This window comes from Aspergillus sclerotioniger (genome assembly GCF_003184525.1).
Source record: "Aspergillus sclerotioniger CBS 115572 chromosome Unknown BO94scaffold_11, whole genome shotgun sequence".
Taxonomy (NCBI): Eukaryota; Fungi; Ascomycota; class Eurotiomycetes; order Eurotiales; family Aspergillaceae; genus Aspergillus; species Aspergillus sclerotioniger.
In genome coordinates, this window is record NW_020291001.1 from 537,569 (window position 1) to 552,552 (window position 14,984).

At 56.1% G+C, this 14,984-nt stretch overlaps 7 protein-coding genes across 7 annotated transcripts; 4 read left to right on the top strand and 3 right to left on the bottom strand.

The window, feature by feature from the left end:
• Window positions 1-586: 586 nt before the first annotated feature.
• On the bottom strand, window positions 587-1,625 carry BO94DRAFT_464218 (putative GATA transcription factor (AreB); the record flags this gene model as incomplete). The annotated part of the gene is made up of 2 exons (XM_025608052.1): window positions 587-1,306; window positions 1,395-1,625. 2 exons carry the CDS (start codon window positions 1,623-1,625, stop codon window positions 587-589), a joined length of 951 nt encoding a protein of 316 aa, XP_025468434.1.
• Window positions 1,626-4,247: 2,622 nt separating this feature from the next.
• BO94DRAFT_514950 (1-phosphatidylinositol 4-kinase LSB6) lies at window positions 4,248-7,135 on the top strand. The gene is made up of 2 exons (XM_025609902.1): window positions 4,248-5,963; window positions 6,015-7,135. Exons 1-2 carry the CDS (start codon window positions 4,476-4,478, stop codon window positions 6,876-6,878), a joined length of 2,352 nt encoding a protein of 783 aa, XP_025468435.1. The 5' UTR covers window positions 4,248-4,475; the 3' UTR covers window positions 6,879-7,135.
• Window positions 7,136-7,299: 164 nt separating this feature from the next.
• BO94DRAFT_534297 (SNF2 family helicase/ATPase) lies at window positions 7,300-11,359 on the top strand. The gene is made up of 5 exons (XM_025611511.1): window positions 7,300-7,756; window positions 7,883-7,925; window positions 7,946-8,193; window positions 8,221-8,382; window positions 8,431-11,359. The coding sequence occupies exons 1-5, from the start codon at window positions 7,681-7,683 to the stop codon at window positions 11,193-11,195; spliced, it is 3,294 nt and encodes a 1,097-aa protein (XP_025468436.1). The 5' UTR covers window positions 7,300-7,680; the 3' UTR covers window positions 11,196-11,359.
• Window positions 11,339-12,183, bottom strand: BO94DRAFT_39091 (med21 domain-containing protein). Its single transcript, XM_025607322.1, has 2 exons — window positions 12,056-12,183; window positions 11,339-11,997 (listed from the first exon to the last, which is right to left on the bottom strand). Exons 1-2 carry the CDS (start codon window positions 12,095-12,097, stop codon window positions 11,482-11,484), a joined length of 558 nt encoding a protein of 185 aa, XP_025468437.1. The 5' UTR covers window positions 12,098-12,183; the 3' UTR covers window positions 11,339-11,481.
• Window positions 12,184-12,483: 300 nt separating this feature from the next.
• Window positions 12,484-13,401, top strand: BO94DRAFT_565318 (uncharacterized protein; the record flags this gene model as incomplete). The annotated part of the gene is made up of 1 exon (XM_025614488.1): window positions 12,484-13,401. The coding sequence occupies one exon, from the start codon at window positions 12,484-12,486 to the stop codon at window positions 13,339-13,341; it is 858 nt and encodes a 285-aa protein (XP_025468438.1). The 3' UTR covers window positions 13,342-13,401.
• BO94DRAFT_534300 (kinetochore Spc24 family protein) lies at window positions 13,379-14,539 on the bottom strand. Its single transcript, XM_025611512.1, has 4 exons — window positions 14,363-14,539; window positions 14,118-14,306; window positions 13,671-14,068; window positions 13,379-13,623 (listed from the first exon to the last, which is right to left on the bottom strand). The coding sequence occupies exons 2-4, from the start codon at window positions 14,142-14,144 to the stop codon at window positions 13,446-13,448; spliced, it is 603 nt and encodes a 200-aa protein (XP_025468439.1). The 5' UTR covers window positions 14,145-14,306; window positions 14,363-14,539; the 3' UTR covers window positions 13,379-13,445.
• Window positions 14,351-14,943, top strand: BO94DRAFT_584782 (mitochondrial fission 1 protein; the record flags this gene model as incomplete). Its single annotated transcript, XM_025615654.1, has 4 exons — window positions 14,351-14,369; window positions 14,414-14,432; window positions 14,476-14,569; window positions 14,614-14,943. 4 exons carry the CDS (start codon window positions 14,351-14,353, stop codon window positions 14,941-14,943), a joined length of 462 nt encoding a protein of 153 aa, XP_025468440.1.
• Window positions 14,944-14,984: the final 41 nt, after the last annotated feature.

The window sequence follows — 14,984 nt, forward strand, 5'->3', positions numbered from 1 at the left end:
CGAACGAATGACCGAAGTTCCTGATTGTGCTGGGGGCTGGAAGGGAGGGTTGGAGCGGATCGACGGGTACGATAGGGTCTGTGGTGGGATTACGGTTGTGTGCTACTGTAGAGGTAAAGGGCTATGCTACCGTAGGGTTCCGCCATCGGAAAGCAGGCAGGTTCTGTTCCTATCGTCCGGTTGCATCCATCTAGTAATTAATTTGTTCAGGCAAACAAGGCAGAGGAAGAAAGTAACGTAGATTCAGGGAGTAATAGATAACACGAATTACTGAACACATGTAACCTTTCACAAACAGGGCCTTTTCTTTTGGGTCATTCGAGAGATTGGTGCAGAGTGGTCTTCCCCGTCTCATATCGGAGCAAGAAGGGGAGGGAGGAGGGAGGGAGGAAGAGAAGAAGGAAGTGGATCGATGGAGATATATTAGGTAGTTAATCCGATATACAGCCAGCCAATGACAAGACTCGTAAAGGGTATCAAAGAGACCGGGGAAGATCAGAGAACTCAGCAACGCGGCTGCGCTTTGTTTACGTCGGCGCTGCCCGACTCAACGCATGCGCGTCCAAGTCCTAACCCCCCTCGAGGGTTAGACGCTCTTGGGCGATTTCGTCGGGGACACCGCCGGTTGCTCCACTACGTCGGACAGCCGCATCCGCTTGGCCAGAGGCTCACCCGGGCTGTCATGGCTCGCTGCGTTGGTCGATGTGGCCTGGTCGGCCAGCTGCCGCTCCAGCTCAGATATCCGTCGCTTCAGATCATCTTCGCGTCGTTGGGCCTCCTCCAGAGACCGCCGGAGCCGTACTTCCGAATCCCGGACGATCATCTCCGACCGGCGCGCAGTCGCGCCGCTCTGCTCGAGTTCTGTCACGCGGCCTCGGAAGAGTTCATTGATGAACTCCAATTCACTCACGCGAGTTTTCAACGAGGTGTTGGCCGCGAGCAATCCATCGTAGGTCTGTGGTGACTCGAGATGGCGGTCGACAGCCGCGGACGTCGCGGTGGGCGACGGCTGCCGCGGCTGTACCGAGGGCAGCGAATTCGATGGATTTAGCCCGTGGTCCCCGATTGTTACACTGTCAAACATGTGCTGGGGAGCGATATTGGCATTGTGTTGCTGCTGGGGGTGTGGTTGTTGCATTGGAGGGATGCCAGGCGTTTCTGTTCGCGATACGGGCGAGTTGGACCGGTCGGAATGGCCCGGTGACGTCTTACGCGACGCGCGACGATATCCATGCGATCCTAGAGGAGGAGTACCGGCTTCGGATCTCGAGGTAGACATGCCATTTGTATCGATAGTGCCACCGGACTGATAAGGTAGGATACGAACGTCAGCGACCGTTATCTCAGGTGTGCAAGTAGTATAGAAGGCAAGAAAATTTTTCTGGGGGACTCACCTTACGCTTGGGGCCCTGACCAGCAGTCTTGACCCGGTTGCGACTCTTGATAACATCGGTTTTTAAGCTTATCGGACGGGGCCTCCCATGTAGTTTGAGGAACAAGCCACAGGCGTTGCAGAGGACCGAGCCGAGTTCGTCTCTGCGCCAGAGAGGTGTGGTGGAGGTGCCGCAATTCTGGCATACAGGCTGTAATTGAGGACGTTTAGGATCAGCCAAAGTAGTCGCCATGGTTTCTGGACAAGTAGGATCGCACGAGGGAGGGGGGAGGTAAAGACAGAAGATGGGGAAACGGGCTGATAGTGGATGGAGGAGGAAGAGCGCTGGTTGATAAGATCGGGAGAGATTTGATGGGCTGGCGCGATAAGGAGCAGGTGGTGCGGCGCCAAGCCTCCAGCGGCTGCTGATAACAGCAGATTGGCACAGAAAAAGAAATTGAGGAATTTAAGGGTCGGGCGTCACAGGAGAATCACGAGGAAAAAAAGCAACAAGCCAGCGTAGCTTGATAGATAAGACCCATCACTCATCAGCGATAAGCCTACTTTCAGCACTTACCGGGTTATTGCCTTGTCCGCCAGTGGTGGCGGCCGGAGAAGATGTCGCGTATGTCATATTGGCCATACTGGGCTGCGCATTGCTACTCGAGGCTCTGCACACGTAAGACTGTCAGCAAAACCAGAGATAAGGCGCGTTGGACATGCAGACTTGAGGTGATGATATCTTCGGGGGACAGCATGTCGCGCATGATCTTCCCGAACACTCCCCCCATCTGTTGTTGGCCTCGTCGAACATTGCACGAAGAGTTCTTCCAGGTACACGTACCGCAAGTTGGAAGTGGGCGCAGATGCGACCGATGCCAGAGCAGAGAGTCCAGGCAAGGATGGGCCCAATGAACTGGGAAAGGCGCTGCCGTTGCTGCTGCTCGGGCTGTGGTTGTATTTATCTAGAGAACTCGATTCAGGAAGCGCTCCGGAATACTGCGATGATGCCGACGACACTCCGGTAGCAACGTCCGTGGTCGACTGACGCGATCCCGACTGGCTGTCAATTGAGGACGAGGTATGTTTGTAGTTTGAGTCTTGAGACTGGGAGTTCGACGGCGACGGCGGACGAAGGGCTGGGTCGATGGGCGACGCCCGGAAGAGGAGTGAAGCCACCGTGGAGATTGTCGGGAGGAACTAGCTAAAAATTCGGCCCCAGATGACCGAATTGGAGATAATTCGAGAAGGGAGGTGCCGTCGGTCCGGGGGTTGTATACGACGGGCTGGGAGGAAAGGCTTGTGCCGTTGGGGAGGACCAGCCACGTAAAAAAGGGAGGAATGATATGGAATGCCGTGCCAGTGTTCCCACCAGTTGAAATCAAACGATCATTAAACTTTTTTGGAGCTAAAGGGATTTCTTTGTTTTGATGTTTGCTTTTGGCCGGCCAAATGGACGCCAGAGATCAAGCCCCAGGAGTAAAAGATCTCACCACAAGGCTTATCCGGAGACAAGTGGCAGCAGGGAGTCGATCCAAGGAGCGACAGCTGAAAGGAGTGACAGGAAGAGAAAACAAGAGCACCGAACGAATTGACTGATTTGACGGGAAACGAACCATGCGAGAATGGATGGACTGGGAGGGGAGTGAGTCGAGGCAGAGGTGGAGGGGAACAGGAAGCTGGACGGGAGGGAGAAGGAAGATCGAGGGTTGATTATCGGGGCTGCTATCGCGCGTCGGAGGCTATCGATTATTTATCGAAATCGCTCTGCGGAACGGCCGCTTGGCTGGGCCCAGTTCTTCCCCTGCGCAAAGAATTCTCCTTATCAGCCCGCCGGTTTCTGGATTGGAGCGAGGCAGTAGTTGCTATGCGATGCCCTCCGCTCCAAGGTTTATGCATCGCTCTATCTAATAGTATGCGCGGGACAGGCCCGGAATGAATCCTCGCAATGTTGTTGTCGCGCCCCTGCATGCCCCTTTCTCACCAGCCTAGCCTTTTTTTCTCCAGTCATCGGCCAGCGGCTCTGGTCTTTCACAATTCAGCCGGGTTGAGGTTGAACTGGAGGCATCGATAGAAGGCAAGCTGCGGCGTATCGGGATGCTTGCTGTCTTCTAGCTGATTGGCGCGCAATGCCTGGCTGGTGAACTCCTCCATTTTGGACCTGTCTGCGAATTATGGGGACCCTTCAGGGTTATACATCGTGCTACTGCACCCCCATCCACTTGATCGGTCATGTCTTAGATCGCAGCACAATCCCATTGAAGGACAGACACGATGGCCGCATCTCGCGTGGGATGAGACTAGGAACCGGCTTTCCGTCCCTGCACGGGTCAATGGCAGGATTGACAGCTCGGACGACAAGGATTTTTATAAGCCATTGAATTGTTCGAATTGAACCGAGTAGGGCTGTTACTATTTGTAGAAACAAGTACTGTGTAGTACTGCGGAGTGAAGCTGAAAACCGACGGTGGAATCGACGGGATCCGGGTGTTTCTATACATTGACACGTCCACGCTTTCAGAGTAAGACTGGTTAGATCTCCTGGAAGCGACATCCTCGGGTCAGTCCTTTTTCCCCAGAGACCCGTCCTACCTCCCCCGGAGTCCCATCACGTCGAGCAGCGAACATTCAGGGGCTCGTGAAGCTTGGGTGGAGCCGCCGGACGATACGGCAGATATGGCGGTGCGGTATGGTACGGTACCCGGGGTGTGGCTGGCCTGGACCCTGACCGGGGCTGGCCGAGCCTGACCGCCAGGAGCCTGACTAAGCGTTAGTAACGGCGGTACGGTGACGGTACGAGTAAAGCGTAGGCTAATGCTGGCCGTTCTGCAAGATGACAGCGGCGCTGCTACGAGCGGCACCTCAACTCTGGCAACCTGGAAACTCCTCCCTCACCTCTCCTCCCACTCCGTTGTCGGGGACCACGCCTCTTTTCCCTCTCTGTTGCGTTGTGATGCAGTAATGGCTTAAGTCTGGCCTCATCATTGTCATCCTGCCCTTCTACGTTCATTCATACTCTCTCAATTTTGCCTCCCTGCACCTCCATATGATTCGAAGACTTGCCTCATTGCTGTCCCAATATCTATAGATTTCCCCATTCACCATGCCTAAAAGTAATCGGCCAGCGACCTCGGGCTATGCCCGCTTGGCTCAGGAGGAGGAAGATAGAACCCAAGAATACGATTATTCAGATGATGATGACCTACACGCCTCCGGCACCATATCCCAGTCCGCCCCCCGATATGCCCCCATCTCCTCCCGAGCCCAGATGCAGGCCGCCGGCCTGTCCTCGCCTCCCGAACACCGACGAAGACTGAGCGGACACTATCGCCGAGGACGGAGGAATTCCGGAGTGGACATCAAGGCCATCAATGCCCGCCTTGAGCGGTGGGCGGAGGAAATCGCCTCCAAGTTCAAGATCAACCGCGTCAAGGGTAAGACCTTTGAGGAGGAGAAACTAGAGATCTACCACTCCGTCTTCCAAGCTCCGGATGGTGTTCGACCAATCTCGGCGGAGGCCCTCGAGTCTGACGAGATTGAGGGGGCTGCGCGGAGAGCCCGCGACGAGTTCGAGGAAGTCGTGGAGAGTGTCCGGGTTGCCATTGAGATGGGGGTCCATCCCCGGATGATCTCCCAAGGTAGCTCGGGTAGTTACTTCGCGCGCAACACCGAGGGTAAAGTGGTTGGGGTCTTCAAACCCAAAGACGAGGAACCCTATGCGTCCCGCAACCCCAAGTGGACCAAATGGATCCATCGCAATTTGTTCCCCTGCTTCTTCGGACGGGCGTGTCTGATTCCTAACCTGTCCTATGTTTCGGAAGCAGCCGCGTATGTTCTCGACTCGCGTCTGCGCACGGATCTCGTTCCTTACACCGACATTGTGTGGCTGTCCTCGAAATCGTTCTTCTACGATTTCTGGGATCGCAGGAAAGCCTGGATGGGCAAGAGGCCGCTTCCGCCCAAGGCGGGCAGCTTCCAAGTCTTCCTAAAGGGCTACAAGGATGCCAACCTCTTCCTGCGAGACCACCCTTGGCCGGACCAGACCAACTCTGGATTCCGAGCCGAGGATGCCCCGAAGCGCAAGAAGCGTCCGTGGAGCGAAGCTTGCCGTCCTTCGGGCGTCCATTCTGATGATGAAGACGAAGAATACGAGGACGGTCAAGCGCGCACGCCATCGCCCCGCGAGGAGAGCCGAGAGCGGCGGTTCTATTGGACGGAGGCCTTGAAGCAGTCTTTCAGAGAGGAATTGGAAAAGCTTGTGATCCTCGACTACATCATGCGGAATACGGATCGTGGTTTGGATAACTGGATGATCAAGATCGATTGGAGGACGGAAGAAGTGTCCATCGTTGCAGATCCGCCCAAGCCCAACGGGCTGCAACCGCAAGATGATGAAGACATGCCCCCTGCTCGTCCGATTTCGGTCAACTCGGACGGGACGCCTACAGCCCCCCATCCTTACCGGCGACGAGAGGCGATGGTGGCCGTCAGTCGCACCGGAACCCCATTGAACTCCAACGAGCCTCAGGCGACCATCCAGATTGGCGCCATTGACAATAGTTTATCGTGGCCGTGGAAGCACCCTGATGCCGTAAGTATTGCCGATGGGTTGAACTACGTGGAAATTGCTAACATATCATAGTGGCGAAGCTTCCCCTTTGGTTGGCTGTTCCTCCCCGTCTCTCTAATCGGTCAGCCGTTTTCGCAGAAAACCCGAGATCATTTCCTGCCGCTTTTGACGTCGACTGCTTGGTGGAGTGGAACTCAAATGGCGCTCCGGCGGGTGTTCTCCCAGGACTCCGATTTCAAGGAGAGCATGTTTGCCCGGCAGATTGCGGTGATGAAGGGACAGGCCTGGAATGTGGTCGAGACGCTGAAGCATCCCGATCATGGGCCCCTCGAATTGACGCGACGGACGCGCGTGTGCGTCTGGGACGATCTGGTGGATGTTCCAGTCGCTATCCCCCTCCGCGGGCCGTCGACGGATGCGCAGAAACGAAAGGTGAAGAGCTACGAACATTACGATAAGCACGCCCGTTACGACCCAGATAACGAGGAGATGGACATTGGCGCAGCCATGTCATTGGGCACTGGCCCCGATGTTGATCTGCTGGGGCTGGGATCTTCCCCGAATGAGCTGCCCAACCCGAATCGATTCGAGCTCTCACGCGGCCGCGGATCCACGTCAGGGCACGCGCGGGCTCAGTCCGGCAGTCCGGCGACCATGGGCGACTACCGATTTGGCCGCGACAGCATTGACGAGCTGAGTCACGGGAGAGGCATGGACCGAAGCTGGGCGACGCTTCCACCTCGCCCGGGCCGACACCAGAAGCACAGCTCGGTGTCCAGTTCGCGTGGGCAGGCACATCTGATCTTCAGCAGTGATGACCTGGAAGGCGACCTTGGATACGCGGCGGCAGAGGGGATGGAAGGCAACCAACGCAAGGTCATTGTCGAGCGACTCGAAGCCGTGAAGAGCAAGAACCCGGTGTTTACCTGGTGTTAACCTGGGTTCTTGGCTATGATCTTCGGGACCTTCCGCGTCTCCGCTTCTTTCCATTCTTCTTTTTTTATTTAGCGTGTATCATGATAACCTGGCATGAGGAGTTCTTTGCAGGGTGGTCCTTGTTGGAAAATCTTGATGGTTTAGTCATAAAATGGAAGTTGATCTTCAAGGGATGTGTGGGCGGTTGCCTCTCTACCTATACATAATACACCACCAGTATATAGTTCAGCACATTTAGAATCTAATACAGTGACGCGAAACTGATCGTGCTACCTATAGTATGCTCAGTATAAGTTCGAGTGGAGACCTGGAGAAGCTGCTGCTGCTGCTAAACCGACCGGAGGCCCGCAATCTTATCTATCGCCCGCTTGGCATCGCCGGGGCTCGTCACGGTCCAAGCAACTCTACCATCCATCCCTCACTCGTCCATCACTTGCTCCCTACTCGCCGGCCCCTCCGATCGGACTGATCGTTCCATCCAGGCCGTGCCATGGAAGGGATTTGGATCTGGATCTGAAGCCGCCATCTCTCACTTTACGCTCGTCCCTGCGCCACCGGACACCCGCCCTCCGACAGTCCAGTCCAATCCAGTACAGTTGTATGCCTGCTCGCTCAGCCTTTCTTCCTCCATTCCGCCCGCCCGCCCAACTCCAGAACCTCCTCGACCAGTCCACTATTCTCCTAGATGTCCTTCCTTCTCCTCCCCCGCCATCGCCTCATTCGACCTTGACCTCTGTCTGTGGGTCTACACCATAGGTTACGTCGCACCCGTGTCTCGGGCACCTGCATCGTCCACCGAATCATGGCCTCCCACGCCGCCATGCTCCTGGACCCGCGGGCCTACAAGAAACGCCTCCAACAGAAAAACAAGAACAATGGTACCTCTCCGGATTTCCCTTCGCTGGCTCAGGAAGATCCCCGATGCTTTCTCCCTGCCTCCCTGCGTTGTCCCTCCCCTCCGGATGACCCCACCGGATCCGACCCTGAAGACTCACTTCTAGTAGGAACTGCCCAGGAACCCTCGACTCCCCAGCGCGGTGGTGTTGCGTCGGGGCGGCGGCTCGAAGTGTTCTAAGTCCCCGTCGGAGGCAGCCGTCGCAGAGGGGTAGCCCGAAGTCGAATTCTAGATCACTGTCGCGCTCTACAAGGTCGTCGATCGCCCGGGATACTGCGAGTTCGTCGCCGCAGCACGAGGCTAGTACGGAGCCAGTGGTGGAGGTGGAATTTACTAATGCTCATCTTGAAGATGAGCGGAGTGATGGGAAGAGGGGGTCGGAGCAGATGGACGATGCGCGACATGGGAGCTTGATTGAAAGTATGTATGGGGTGGAAGAGCGTCTAGATCAGCCATATAAGAGGATCAAGGTGGATGGGGATCAAGATCTGAGGTCAAGGGCTCGGAGGTTTCCGGTGGGAAACACGGGGCTGGGCAAATGGGTGAAGGAGGGTCGTTCCCAATCGGATTCACCCGCGGTGGTGCCGAATGTTGTCGATCTGACTACTGGTAGGATGACGGCAGTGTGGATGGGATGATATGCTGACATTATGCTAGATGCTTCAGCAGCAACAACTGATGACGATGATGTACAGGTTACTGGGTCCAACAACCTCAGTCTCCAGAGGGTCTGCTACGGCAAGATTGAGAATGCTACGATCCAGGCGCAATTGGTTCCCAAGCCGTCGTCGCAGACCATGTTTAGCGGTTCCACGCACGACTGGCCTTCGATGAAGCTTGGGGTGCACCGACAGCCGGGTCAGAATAATCGAATTGAGGTGTCGGATCCTAACGGGAAAGTCTTTGGACTCGTTGATGCGAAGACGGCATCGGTGATCGTTCCGCTTCTCGACTCGCCGGCGTTAACGGTGAACATCACGGCTCGATTGGATGTGCGGAGAAGAAAGGACGGCGAGTGGCCGTGGGCGCCGTGCTCCAGTATCTATCGAGCGTCCGTCAATCTGTATGGCCTAAGGAAAGATGCGGTGGGTGTGGGCAAACATCTTGGTCAGCATAATGTCTGGCTGGGAACGCCATTCTCGGTGGAGCTGGGCGTGCCCGTGTGCAACCCGCACGCCGAAAGGCGACGAATCCCTCCGGCTTTGGGGCCTGCGGGGGCCGCGAGAAGCCGAGTGGGAGTCAACTATGAAGTGCGAACAGCAGAAGAGGTGAATGACGCGGTGATGAAGATGTTCGATCAGCTGCAGAGCGCTGACAACCTTCCCGAAATGGATCCTCCGCCGTCTCTGTCCACGCCGTTATTGCGCCACCAGAAGCAGGCGCTGTGGTTCATGACGGAGAAGGAGAAGCCGCGCAAGTTTGGGCCTGAGGAGGCAGACAACAACTCGCTCTGGCGGGTGGACTATCGCGCGAACGGCAAGAAGAGGTATCGCGAGGTTATTAGTGGGACGGTGCTCGACGAGGAGCCCCCACAAAGCTTGGGAGGATTGCTGGCGGACATGATGGGGCTGGGAAAGACATTGAGCATTCTGTCGCTTGTTCTTTCTTCGCTGGAGGAGGCGAGCCAGTGGACAGGTCTGATCCCGGATCCTGACATGGTCCGCAGCTTGCCGGGCATCCGAAATACCAAGACGACGTTGCTGGTAGCACCACTCAGCGCGGTGAATAACTGGGTGGCCCAAATCAAGGAACATCTCCAGGCGGATGCTCTGTCGTACTATGTATTCCATGGCTCGTCGCGGACCAACGACGTGGATGAGCTGTCCAAGTACGATCTGGTGATCACTACGTACAGCATTGTACTCAGCGAACTGTCTGGGCGAGGGGCCAAGCGCGGCGTCAGCCCGTTGACTAAGATGAACATGTTCCGTATTGTTCTGGATGAAGCGCACACGATCCGAGAGCAGAGCGCGGCACAGACGCAGGCCATCTTTAAACTCAACTCCCAGCGGCGGTGGTCCGTGACGGGCACGCCCATCCAGAATCGCCTAGAAGATCTCCTGTCGGTCACCAAGTTTCTCGGGCTCTTCCCGTATGATGATCGCGGGCGATTCGGGATTCATATCCTTAGTCGCTTCAAGACGGGAGACGCAACCGTGCTGGCCAGCTTGCGGGTGCTTGTGGACTCGTTCACACTCCGCCGGGTCAAAGACAAGATCGATTTGCCAGCGCGGCATGATAAGATCATCATGCTCACATTCACAGAGAAGGAGCAGCAGCTGCACGAATTCTTCCGCAAAGAATCCAACGTGATGATGCGGGTGATTGCCGGCGAGGAGCAGACTAAGATGAAGGGCCGGATGTACCATCACATCCTGAAAGCCATGATGATCCTCCGGCAGATCAGCGCGCACGGCAAGGAGCTTCTAGAACCGGATGACCGCAAACGCATCAAGGGCATGAGTGTGCATGACGCCATTGATCTCGAGGAGGGCGCTGGTGACACGACTGGGGCCACAGACAAAAAGGCGTATGAGATGTTCACGCTGATGCAGGAGTCGTCAGCGGACACGTGCGCTGTGTGCGGGAAACGCCTGGAGGAGCCCAGTTCCGACAACGGACCGACAGACCGACGAACTGCCATGGCGATCGTGCTGCCGTGCTTCGATGTCCAATGTCCGGACTGTTTCTCGGATTGGAAAGATGCCTTCGACAACCCGGGCCCGGCTCACGATATCAAATGTCAGGTCTGCGACGGCTGGATTCCAGCGTCGTACTCGATGATCACTGTGGGCGGACTGCAAGACTATATGATGGACCAGGCGCAGGCCAAGCAGAGCCGACGGCACGGCAAAACGCTGGGGGAGTATGGAGGGCCGCACACCAAGACCAAGGCGCTGATGGCGCAGCTACTGGAGAGCGCGGAGGAGAGCCAGGGACAGGACCGGCCAATCAAGAGCGTGGTGTTCTCGGCGTGGACGTCGCACCTGGATCTGATTGAGATTGCACTGCGCCACAACGGCATCACCGGGTTCACGCGGCTGGACGGGACGATGACACTGGCGGCGCGGCACAAGGCGCTGGAGGAATTCCAATACAACGACGGGATCACGGTGCTGCTAGCGACAATCGGAGCGGGGGGAGTGGGCCTGAACCTGACTTCGGCATCCAAAGTCTATATCATGGAGCCGCAGTACAACCCGGCGGCGGTAGCACAGGCCGTGGACAGGGTTCATCGGATTGGGCAGCAGCGCGAGGTCACGACGGTGCAGTTTTTGATGAAGGGAAGCATTGAAGAGAAAATCTTCGAATTGGCGAAGAAGAAGCAGCAGTTGGCGGATCTGAGCTTGAACCGGGGAAAGTTGGATAAGAAGGACGTACAGGAGCAGCGGATGCGGGAGTACCGGGGATTATTTAAGTGAGTGGAGATGATGCGGTGAATCTGGTTGATACCCTGGCGTTGGAGTGCATTTGATTTATGCTGCATTTATTGCTTTGCTTTACTCTGCTCTTTGCTCTTTGCTGTTCATCTGGCTACCCATATAATACACGATAGACCAGTGATAATAGAGACGCAAGTCAATCAACCTTGATTCATGTTCCAACACCTCCATTTTTCATACCAATTACCCAACCCCTCATTAACCTTAAACCTCCATTTTCCCCAAAAATAACGCACCACCCCTACGCCATCCTCGAAGGAACAACTCAATAAACCCCCCGTTCCAAAACCCCGAGCACACTCCCCAACCTCCTCCTCAACTCCCCCAACTCCCTCCTCCTCTGTTCCCTCTCCCCCTCCACACCCCTCAACTCCCGTTCCAACTCCCTTATCCTCCGTTCCTGCTCCTCCTCACTACTCCCAATCCCCGGCAACACACTAACCAAATACTCGATCTGCTGCTCCTTAATCACCAAGTCTCGAGCCAGTTCGCGCTGTCGAGCAGCGAACAGTTCCGCGCTGTCCGGCGCAGGTAGTGCCGGGTCTGTTTCCCCTCCTTCCGGGTTCTCTTGCGGATTGGGTGTTGGTGGGGGTGGAGAGGTTTGGGTTGTTGTTTGATGCTGGGCGATTGTTGCGGGGACGGGAGGCGTGGATGAGTTCTTGGGGATTTTTGCGAGTGGGGGCGCGGAGAGCGAGGGGGGGATGTCGGGTGGGGGTATCGTTGGGATGTTGTCGTGGTAGGTGGTTAGGTAGCTTAGGGTGGAGTAGAATTGGGTTGCGAGCTGGAATTGGTTTGTTAGTAGGGGTTTGATGGGGGGTTGCTTTGGGGGGAGTGAGTACCTGGTCTAGACAGGTTTGGAGTTGGGTGAGGATGTCGGCCATTTTGAGGGTTTGATGTCTGAGTCTGAGTGTGAGTGCGATTATGCGATGCGGATTTGTAAAGGTGGGTAGGTTGATCTGTATGCTTGTGCTGAGGGAGGGAGAGAAAGAGGTTGTATGTTTTGCGGTGGTGATGGTGGTGAAGAGCGGAGCGGAGGTGAAAGTGAAAGAAGAGCTTAGCTCCGATAAGACCGGCCGATGGGATACCGATACCGATACCGATACCGATAACAGCCCTGTTTATTTACAACGACTTTAGCTTCATCTTCGACTTTTCCTCTACAGGTATGTTTTTCTTTCCCTACTCCTACACCCCTACTAACCATACCTCCAGATTCCGCTACACATTAAATGCCCAACTAATACCCCAACCACCAACCACAACCATAATGACAATATCCCTCTCCCCCCTCACCCGCCGGCTCTTCAAACTCCCCCTCCCCCCTCCCTCCCCAACACTTAACCACCACTCCCTCCCATCCTTCCTCACCCACGCCACCCGAACCTCCCTCCCCCCCACCAGCACAACCTACATCGGCACACACTACGAATACACCACACAACAAACCCTCCTCTCCTCCGCGCTCCTCCTCCACCGCACCGGCGGCCGTTCCGACGCCGGCCTCGACCTCCTCGGTACCTGGCACCTGCCCACCCACGAACATCCGCTCCGAGTCCTCGTGCAATGCAAAGCCCTGAAGACGAAGCTCGGACCGAATCTTGTTCGTGAACTGGAAGGCACGTTTTCGCAGGCGCCGGTGGGATGGCGCGGAAGTGGCGTGGTGGGGGTGTTGGTTTCGCCTAGGGAGGCGACAAAGGGTGTGAGGGAGGCGTTGGCGAGAAGTAGGTTTCCCATCGTTTGGTGCTTGGTTGAGTTGGGGGGGAGATTGAGGCAGGTTTTGTGGAATGGAGCGGTGGAGGGGTTGGGGGTGGGGGAGTTGGGGGTTAGGGTTGTTTATGGGGGGGGTGAAGATAAGGGAGGGGATGGGAATGGGGTTGAGTTGACGTGGGAAGGGGAGGAGGTTCCTGGGATGGAGGAGGTGGTGGGCAGGATGGAGGACGTACAGAGGAGGTGGTTTGGCATTTGGGATGTTGGGGTCGAGAGATATGAGGAGGTGGTGGATGTCGTGGAGAGGTTGTTTCCTGGGGAGAAGCCGTTGTTGTATGTGTCTGATGGGAGGGTGAGTGGGTTGAGTAGGGAGGAGAGGGAGGTTGTCAGGAGGTGTTTGCATGGTGATGAGGTCTAGGATGATGGGATGGATGGATCTACGTGAAGAATAGACTGTAAGAGTATCAATGAAATGTATATATATTCCTGGGTATCCCGTAACGCCAAATCCATAACAATCTGTTATCCCTGCATCGTCGTCCAAAAGTAGTTTGAGTAAAAAAACCGCGAGAACTTCGGGTCGATATTCACGACATGCACGTCGCCTTTGCGACTGTTGCGAATCACCGCCTTGTTGAAGTTTCCCGCCTCGTCCGCCTCGATATCCACCCCTAGTGATCGGTAGATTTTCAATCGCAGCCTAGACAGTTAGCTACAGTGCATATCAGGTCAGTGAGTAGGTCTTACAAGGTCGCATCGTCCAGCTCGCGCTCCCGGCGCGTCGGCTCGTCACCCTCCAGTCCCTGCGCCTCCAGATCTGCCAGACGCTCCTTAAGCATCTCCAGCTCGCCCTCCAGTCGCTCGCTCTCGATTTCGAGCTCTGTCGCCGCCTTGGCGATCCGGAACTTTTTCGTGTCCAACTCGACAATCTCGGCGGCGTGCTTGCCCGAGTCGTGCGCCGACACGGCCTCCTCATGCTGAGCGTTCAGCGCCGACAGATGTCGCGACAGTTTGCGTAGAGCGGACTCAGCCTCGCGCGTGCGCAGTTCGCGCGATTGCTGCAGGGCCGCGAGCGAGTCATTGATGCGGGTGACGGCTTGTTTATCGGGGTGGATGTTGAAGTTGCCGATGGTGTGGTTGATGAGCTGAGCTATTAGCAAGAAGAAGACGTGGAGTGAGGTAGTGAGAACATACCCCGGCGGGATTTTCGTCGAGAAGCATGATGGCGGTTGTGTTTATCGTTGTGAGCAATGTAGTTGATAGAGTGGTTAATCAGTACTGTGTCACTGGATGATTGATTGTTGATTTGTTGTTGGAGCAACCGCCACCGCCCGCACCGCCACAGCGGGTGACGACAAGCATCGCCGCCCGCATGATTCCTCGCTGCCTGTCAGTCAGCCAACTCTCCCCACATCAAGTCAATCAACATGGGCTCCAACCTTCCCTGTATGTCTCCTTTCCGCTATTACTGATCTCGCTAACACATCCAGATGCCGCCGACGCTGAGAGGTATGCTCACTGCGAATCCTGCCGACGAAGCTAACCCGTCCAGCCCGCTGAAACCAGCGGAACTCCAGGTCCTCCGCTCCCAGTACGAGAAAGAAGGCGACTACGTCGGCATTCAGACCAAGTTCAACTATGCCTGGGTAGGTCGGGTGCTTCCGATGAAGGACGCTGCTGACATGGACAGGGCCTGATCAAATCCAACGCCCGGGGCGAACAGCAAGAGGGTGTCCGTCTGTTGTCAGAGATCTTCCGTGCCGCGCCCGAACGACGACGAGAATGCCTCTACTACCTTGCGTTGGGCAACTATAAACTCGGAAACTATGGCGAGGCCCGGCGGTACAACGACCTGCTGCGCGAGAAGGAGCCGGCCAATCTACAGGCAGCCAGTCTGGGGCAGCTGATCGATGAGAAGGTGTCCAAGGAGGGACTGATGGGGATTGCCATCGTGGGTGGACTGGCGCTGGCAGCGGGAGTTGTCGGTGGACTGGTGATGCGGGGGGCAAAGAGACGCTAGGTGTTTGCTGTATATTATGGATGCATGATGTAAATAGGTTG